This window comes from Heteronotia binoei, chromosome 3, assembly GCF_032191835.1.
Source record: "Heteronotia binoei isolate CCM8104 ecotype False Entrance Well chromosome 3, APGP_CSIRO_Hbin_v1, whole genome shotgun sequence".
NCBI lineage: Eukaryota > Metazoa > Chordata > Lepidosauria > Squamata > Gekkonidae > Heteronotia > Heteronotia binoei.
Window position 1 is genome coordinate 71,677,522 of NC_083225.1, and position 9,234 is coordinate 71,686,755.

The 9,234-nt window shown below is 40.6% G+C and overlaps 1 protein-coding gene across 5 annotated transcripts in view; it reads left to right on the forward strand.

The window, feature by feature from the left end:
• Positions 1-8,903, forward strand: part of NHS (NHS actin remodeling regulator) — a 344,164-nt gene extending 335,261 nt beyond the window's left edge. For all 5 annotated transcript variants that reach the window (XM_060234017.1, XM_060234019.1, XM_060234018.1 and 2 more), the window contains 3 exons: positions 534-3,512; positions 3,930-4,056; positions 8,174-8,903. In XM_060234017.1, coding sequence (XP_060090000.1) covers positions 534-3,512; positions 3,930-4,056; positions 8,174-8,801 — 3,734 coding nt within the window. In that variant the 3' untranslated portion in view covers positions 8,802-8,903. The remainder of the gene's footprint in view (positions 1-533; positions 3,513-3,929; positions 4,057-8,173) is intronic.
• Positions 8,904-9,234: the final 331 nt, after the last annotated feature.

Sequence of the window (9,234 nt, forward strand, 5' to 3'; positions counted from 1 at the left end):
ATATTAGGAGAAACCTTTTTACAGTAAGAGTTGTTCAACAAGGGAATCAGCTATCTAGAGAGATGGTGAGCTCCCCCTCACTGGCAGTCTTTAAGCAGCTGGACAAACACTTGTCAGGGATGCTCTAGAGGCTGATCCTGCATTGAGCAGGGGGTTGAACTAGATGGCCTATATGGCTCTTTCCAACTTCGTGATTCTGTGAATTCAGATGAAAGAAAGATTTGTTTATTCCCATATAAATATTAATTTGGACTTTTTCAGAGGAAAGGGCATTTGGGAGTGTATGCAGAATGCAGAAAAAGGGAAACACCAGGTGGAGAAAGGGTGAAGAAGCCTCACTTCACTTCTTGTCTTGCTCATCTCTCCAGTCCCATTTAAAAAGATAATGCAGCAAACATTACTTTTTGCCTCAAGATACTTACAGCTAATAAAACACTCATACGTTACCCTCATATAAATTTTAGACCAATTAGAAGATTATAGCTTGTTAGCCAGTAAAAATGATGTCTGACATAGTTTTATATGTATCCTAGATTCTGACGAATCACCCGTAGCAAGAGAACGGAATGTGATTGTGCATGCAAATCCAGACTTTTCTAATAACATCAACAGAAGGTCAGGCACTAGGGATTCTGAGTGCCAGACAGAAGAAATCCTCATTGCTGCTCCATCTAGAAGAAGAATCCGAGCACAAAGGGGCCAGAGTGTGGTAGCTTCCCTGTCTCATTCAGCTGGCAATATATTGGTGCTGACAGACAACGGCGATACTATGTTTACAGCATCAGTAAGCAACAAAGTTCGATCAAGGAGTCTTCCTCGTGAAGGTGCTAGAGCCAATGAAGTGGAACACAACACTGGTGCCAAAATACCAGCATATGATGCAGAACACTTTTTAGCAAACCAAGAAAGAATACCTACAAACAGCAAAGATGGTATCAATAATCAGCGTTCAAAAGAACACCATCCTATAGGTTTAACTTGTTCTCAGTATCTTCATAGTCCAGATCGTAACTCAAATGAGAGAGGGAGATCAAGGTTATCAAGGATGGCAGATTCTGGAAGTTGTGATATTTCATCAAATTCTGACACATTTGGAAGTCCTATTCACTCTATTTCTACAGCTGGAGTCCTTCTCAGTAGTCACATGGATCAGAAAGATGATCACCAATCATCCAGTGGTAACTGGAGTGGAAGCAGCTCAACATGTCCTTCCCAAACATCAGAAACTATTCCTCCTGCGGCCTCTCCACCACTCACTGGTTCTTCACACTGTGATTCAGAGTTATCTCTGAACATTGCCCCTAATGCCAATGAAGATTCAAGTGTTTTCATAATGGAGCACTACAGTGATCAAATAGATAAGATTAGAGGTCATCGGACAAGTTCCTTCACTTCCACTGTGGCTGACTTGCTTGATGATCCCAATAACAGCAACACAAGTGACAGTGAATGGAATTATTTGCATCATCATCATGATGCATCTTGCAGGCAAGATTTCAGTCCTGAACATCCTAAGGCAGACAGTTTGGGATGCCCAAGTTTTACAAGCATGGCCACTTATGATAGTTTTATAGAAAAGTCACCATCTGACAAAGCAGACACAAGCTCACATTTTTCCGTTGACACTGAAGGCTATTATACCTCCATGCACTTTGACTGTGGTCTCAAGGGAAGTAAAAGTTATATTTGTAACTATGCAGCTGTGGGCTCTGAGAGTGGCCAGAATGCAAGTGTTGCTTCCAATTTCACTAACTGTGCCTGGCAGGATTATGTAAACCATAGGAGGCAAGGAAAACAAAGCATATCTCTTAAGAAACCAAAGGCAAAGCCAGCCCCACCAAAACGCAGTTCGTCTTTAAGAAAATCTGACAGCAGCATAGATCTTCCTGAGAAGAAAGAACCAAAGATAAGCAGTGGGCAGCAACACATGCCTCATACGTCCAGGGAAATGAAGCTGCCCCTTGAGTTTTCAAACACGCCTTCAAGAGTTGAAACCGGTAATCTGCCAAGCAACCAGGAACACTCCTGGGATAATCAGGATGAGAGTGGATTAAAGGATCCTCAGTTTGACACCATGGACATTCCATCATTTAAAGATGAAGGTGCTGAACAATCTCACTATGCAGATCTCTGGCTTCTAAATGACTTGAAATCTAATGATCCTTATAGATCTTTATCCAATTCTAGCACTGCTACGGGTACTACAGTCATAGAATGCATAAAGTCGCCAGAAAGTTCTGAATCACAAACATCACAGTCTGGATCAAGAGCCACTACTCCATCCCTCCCTTCTGTTGAGAATGAGTTTAAGCTGGCTTCCCCAGAAAAGTTGGCTGGTTTAGCTTCTCCCTCGAGTGGTTATTCCAGTCAGTCTGAAACACCAACATCTTCTTTTCCCACAGCTTTCTTTTCTGGACCCTTATCTCCAGGGGGGAGTAAACGGAAGCCAAAAGTACCAGAAAGGAAGTCCTCCTTGCAACAGCCTGTTTCTAAAGATGGCAACATATCTCTTAACAAAGATCTAGAACTTCCGGTTATACCTCCTACTCATCTTGACCTAAGTGCTCTTCATACTGTATTGAATAAACCATATACTCACAGACACCAACTCCATGCTTTTAATAATAAACAGAACATAGTGGAAGAAGCACTAAACTCTAACTCTCCACAAGCCCTTGCTATTACACCTTCAGTTCTAAAGTCTGTACATCTTCGATCAGTTAGTAAGCCTGAAGAAGTGAAACAAAAAGATAATACAGACCTTCTACACATTCAAGGAAACACTTCAATGGTGACAGCTATTTCTTCAGGTAAAATGAAATTACATGTAAGCAAGAAACAAATATCACGCCAATACTCTATGGAAGATGCCATAGTTTCCTATATCGATGCCTCTCCAGTGTGGATAAATCCAGAAAAACAGCAACCAGAACACAGCTTGACTTTCAATGAGAAAAGCATCTGTAATGAGTCCATGTCTTCAGTGAATGTGGGTGCTCCAGTAGCTAAATATGTAACAGAGCAAATGCATCCAGTTCATGAGCTTTTACTTGACACTCCCTTAAGTAAAGCTGGTAGTAGTTCTGCTGAAGGGTTTCCAAAAAGTTCAGCAGTCTTTTCAAGCAATTCTGAAGAGCGGATAACCTCTTGTGGCTCTGACCAGGAGAGAAATCTTGAACCTGTGCAGCTTCAGCAAGAATTGCATACACACTGTGAACAAAAGTTGGAATCTGAACCTGTGAATGAAAACATATCCCAGTCTGACCCCTCAGATGGGGGAACAGACATGAGTCATCAGTTAAAGCATCAGTTTGATCTAAGCTACCCTGATGACAAAGTGCCTGAGAATATCAGCTATGAATCAGAGATCTTAACTGTAGATTCACTCAGTGAAAAATGTTCTGAGCAGGAAAATGATATTGCATCAGGTATTCCAACCAAAAGTGCCTCAGATAACAGTGACAGTATAGCTGCTGAGACACAAGGAACTCCAGATGATAGTGATTTGAAAGGTAAGTTCTTAACCATTCCTGTTTTTTTTTAAAAGAGATGGAATGTGGAGGTGGTGGTTTGTTTTATTCTACTGAGCTGCATCAATAGGTGACTTAAGTGTGCAGAGTTCCATTTGTTTCAGGGGAACTCTGCTATTATATTTCACCTACAACTATGGCATGCTTTCAAGAAATGTGTGTGCTTGTTAGCAGTGATCTGCATTTCTTGTGACTTCATTTCAGTTGTTGAAAGAACACTCTTTTCTCCCTTTCTAACCAGAGACATTGTTTTGACAGAACATCCAATATTTAGATTTTGTCTAGTTCCTGGCATTATAATCAATTCCATTATTGAGTGAAAAGATTAACCAGTTCTATTGTAAAATGCAGAAAACTGATTAACTAAAAACTCAGTAGTGCTTTTCTTTTGTTTTGAAGAATCTTCTCTGAGTGATGATTCCATAATTTCACCCTTAAGTGAAGACTCTCAGGCTGAAATAGAAGACGTTTTTGTCTCTCCAAATAGGCCTCGAACAACAGAGGATTTATTTGCAGTCATTCACCGGTGAGCTAATGTTAGGGTTACTGGACATGTTCTCTAATTTCCTGATAGCAGACCTAAAGTAACTGAGCCTGCACTATCTAGTTTGGATTCTAACTAAACATAATTCTGGGTAAACATTCCTGCTACAATTTTAGTCATGTAAAATTACTGGGTATCTCTAGTACTGGATATCTTTAAATATTGGTTAATTTCTAGTTTCCTCAAATGCCAGATATATACCATACTATACAACTGAATGCTATGAAAAGGTATTATCTTAATAGACAATAGTTTGTTTAAATTCCTTCATTCATTATACTAAAATGCTTTGAAGAATACAGAAATATTTTTTCAAATTTATGCACTCAAATAATTTTGAAGTATATATTGTAATTTGTCCTTGCCAGCTTATGAAAAATAACTTGTGTCTGAGGTGATTATAATTTGTAGATGTTTTCAGGGAGGTGAGAGGAGATGCTAGAAAATTACAATTCAGAAGCACAAAAACATGCTTCACCATCTTTCCTGCCCGGGGTTCTCTCCTTTATTGAAATCAATGTATCAGTCCCTTGATAATAGATACTTGTTTGCTTCGTTTATTCCCCATCTTCCCTCAAAGTGGCTTTCATTGTGCTCTTCTCCATTTTATCCTGACAAAACTCTGTGAGGCAGTGTCAAAACATACGCCTGTTCAATATTTGGCCAAGTTTTAGATAACAAACAGCCAATTAATAAGATGGGGTTCCTTTAACTGGTAGCAAAATTATTCTTATTAATACTATGCTTGGAACTAGAACTCACTACAATTAAAATATAGTTAAAAGTTTATTCATAAAAGAAAATGAAACAGGTAAAAACAAACATGTAGGAGGAAATACGTGTAGAAGGTACAAAGGAACACATAAAATAACAAACCTCTCTAAACTTTTCTCATCAACACTTGTTCCCAGCGATCTCCTGGCTCAAGGTTACAAAAAAATAGCAGTATTTCAGCAGCACCATTTTCAGTCAGCTTAGCAGAAGTCCTGGAGGAATTAAAGATAAACCTCCCTTCAAAGCATTCAGATCACAGCTCTCCAGTGTCATCCTCTGGGCAGAGAGTCAAGCTTCTCCCTGAGCTTCTGGATCTCTGCTCTCCTGCTTCAGCATGAATGAGTGCATGCTGATGATGCTTGTGCTGTGTCTGTAAAAAGTGTTAACTGGGCTTCCTTTATCCAAGCCTAAATGGCTGTCATTTCCTTAATTGAGCAACCTATCACAGTGTCCAGCTAATTAAACAATTGATCTTAGCTCATGTTGATCTAGAACTGTCAAAGTCAGCTGTCAAAGCTAGATGGTCAACTGTCAGTCAACTTGACAGCTCCCAGGTGAACAGGTACATGTTATTCAGAGCTGTTGTTACCTAAAGACTTAATAATGTCCTAGATACATATCCAAATAACACTTACCAAGAATATTTCTGTTTACAGAATTGAAGTCCAGGGTATAGACAAACACTAACATACAAACATTTGTTGGAAGGTCAATTTCTTGACAGGTAGGTTAGGCTGCATGTGTGTGACTGGCCCATGGTCATCTAGCAAGCTTCCACAGCAGAATTAGGATTCAAAGCAGGGTGTCTCTGATCCTAGTATAAATTTGATCCTAGTCTGACACTGTGCCATGCTGCATGTACTATGCCTGTAATGGCAGGGACCACGAAACACTAGTGATAGTCATGGAAAGAAGGGTAGAAGTCACTCCAATTTTTTTCCAGATCAGATTCAGCAGCGTAATAGAGATAATTTTAGCACTTCCCTGAAATTTTATAGCTTCTCCTACTGTACACCTTACTTGCTGTCAAATTTATTTATGATTGTTCTATATCAGCATTCAGCAATATTGATAGCTTATTAGAAAAATCTAATCACTTTGTCACGGAGGCAGCATGAAACACTAGCTGGAACAACGCTGGCATAGTGTTTTCTCAGATTACATAAATTCTCACTGAAGCTAAAGCAAAGAAACTGGCATAATGCATTCTTCTCAGTGCAAATGGTGATCCTTATCCCCCCCAGAAGCCTTTCTCAGAACCAAATATAAAATTAGATACTTCCCCTATTAGCCAGTTCTTTCTGCTTCTCCATGTTGATTGAGAAAAAGATGGATATACAGGACAGTGAGCAACACAGAGTGAAAGACTGGCTGATGGTTAGAAAAAAGATTCACTTCAAGTGTGTAGCAGTGGACAATACAACAGAGTAAACCACTATGAAATTTGTGCTGGGTTTTGCAGTAGGGTTGCCAAGTCCAATTCAAGAAATATCTGGGGATTTTGGGGGTGGAGCCAGGAGACATTGGGGTGGAGCCAGGAGCAAGGGTGTGGCAAGCATAATTGAACTCCAAGGGAGTTCTGGCCATCACATTTAAAGAGACCGCACACCTTTTAAAATGCCTTCCTTCCATAGAAAATAATGAAGGATAGAGGCACCTTATTTTGGGCCTCATAGAATTGGACCCCCTGGTCCAATCCTTTTGAAAATTGGGAGGTATTTTGGGAAGAGGCACTAGATGCTATACTGAACGTTTGGCGCCTCTACCTCAAAAAACAGCCCCCCCAGAGCCCCCGATACCTGCAGATCAATTCCTCATCATTCCCTATTGGAATCGTTCATGGAGGTGCATGATGGCTGTGGGGGTGGGGCTTCCCCCGCTGGCCAGCTGGCTGGGGGAGGGGGGAAGCCTGTAAAACCGGGGGATCCCCTGCTGGGACCTGGGGATTGGGAAGCCTATTTTGCAGTGCAGTGGACCTTCTACTTCCTAATAAGCTGCTTAGCTGTTGAGTGCTAAACATGTTTATTCAGGAGTAAATTCTATCCTTTGCATATTAATTTAGAAGTTCAGCTCTCCACATAAGAATCCTTCTGGATCACCCAGTCCAATATCCTGTTTCACACAGTAACCAGTCAGTTGCCCAAGAGGGCCAAAGCGCTCCCCTAATACTGCCTCTTAGCACTGTTTCAGAGGTTTTCTGTATCAGTCATGGGTGTGGTTGCCACCAAGCCTGGAGCAAAATGTCCGGCCCCCTTGCTAACATTTTTAAATAGGTAGCATCACCTGGTAAATAATGTCCCATTAGGCTTCTACTAAAAGGACACAATTTTGTTCCAGGCAGTTGGCATCTGTAATTTGCATTATACACGCACAAAAAATATAATGCAATAATATACACAGCAATTTCAATCATGTTTTCTCTTTATCAGGGCTTTTTTTGTAGCAGGAACTCCTTTTTCATATTAGGCCACACACCTCTGATGCAACCAATCCTCCTGGAGCTTAGAGTAGGCCCTGTACTAAGAGCCCTGTAAGCTCTTGGAAAATTGGCTACACAGGGATGTGTGGCCTAATATGCAAAGGAGTTCCTGTTACAAAAAAAAAAGCCCTGCTCTTTATTATTACCAATAATCCTGCAAAACTGATATCTGGGAAATTGCAAAATTATCTGGGACATGAAATGTACTCTCAGGTAGACAATGTCCTTAAAAATCAATTAATATGATACAGTTATTCCAGTTATCCTATAACTGTTCCTATAAAAAAGGTCAGATTTTTCATCAACCCTGATGAGTATTTAACAAGTGATTTCTTTTCTGTATTTTGTGCTCTCTCTATCCCTGATGCACATCAGTATTCCTATGTTAATCTGTAAACTGTTGGCGGTCATAAGCGCATACAGTAGCCTGTGAAGGTTATTTTTGCTGCCTGCAATAGCAGCAATGTTAAACACAGATAAGATCACATGACAGGTTGAGACAGAGAGGGGGACTTTAACAAAATGGTCGAGGCAGGTATTGTTAGCTCTGGAAAGATGAAGTGTATAAAAACCTGATCGATAGGAATCTAACAGCTTCTCTATGGTTTGGTGTACAAAACACTGGTCTTGTTTTCAAACCATTCACTTTTAACACTGAAACCTGGAGTGTTAAAATCAAAGTTAAATTTACTGTTTTCTGCCCTGTAGCTCCTGTAAAATATTAATTTCAGTTTAAGACAAAAGTCCACTTACTGTTTGTATAACTACTGCTAACCTGTTATGGGACTGATTTTTCAACAGAAAAACTTTACTCTTTTGTGTTGTGTTTTGACTTGTTTCCTAAAGGTCAAAAAGGAAAGTGCTTGGAAGAAAGGATTCTGGAGACCTGTCCACAAGAAACAGATTGAGAGCTTCGTCTAGCACTAGCAGCTTGTCTCCTGCCAGCAGTACATCAACTGCATGTAATCCTCTGCCTACTGCTGCTGTGGCAAATGCAGCCTGCAGCCAGCGGTCTCCTGGCCTTATTTACAGGAATGCCAAGAAGTCCAACACTTCTAATGAGGAATTCAAGCTGCTGCTCCTGAAAAAGGGAAGTAGATCTGATTCCAGCTATAGGATGTCAGCCACTGAGATACTGAAGAGTCCTATTTCCCCCAAGTCTCCTGGAGAAACAATTGCAGATTCTCTTCTAACTGCTGATGAGTCTTCCCAAGTCTCATCAGGTGCTGAGGCATTAGCTCCTCTCTCTCCCTGCCCTCCAAGAATAAATGCAGAAGGGTTTTCTTCCAAAAGTTTTCCTACATCAGCATCTTCACGTGTAGGACGGTCACGGGCTCCCCCGGCAGCCAGCAGCAGCCGGTATAGTGTCCGTTGCAGACTGTACAACTCCCCAATGCAAGCAATTTCAGAAGGAGAGACTGAAAATTCAGATGGAAGCCCACACGATGATCGATCTTCACAGAGTTCAACATAGGCTTTATAAGTGCCAGAGAACACTTTTGACTGTTAATGGGAGAACTCTGCAAATGCTTGGTTCATGTGCATATGAGAGCAGACCAATTCTGTAGCAGTAAAATACCATGCAGGGCAATATTGATGCTTGAAAATGCTTACCAAGGATGCTGGGGGAAGAGACTGTAGCTATTTATTACATCACATTTTCTAGAAGTAGAATCATATGCTAAATGGTCAACTTTCCCTTTCACTGTTACCACATTTCCTGTCATCGGTGTAGATTTACATTATCCCCGCCCCATTCCTCCAAAGCTGCCCATTTAAGAACAAGAACATTACACTCGCTGTTGTGCTTCCTGAGGGAAAAACATGAACTTGCTTGAGGTATTCGTATTTTTTTACATTAAAGTGAACTGAAACAAAATTTAGAAGACATGAACAAAACAGATGTA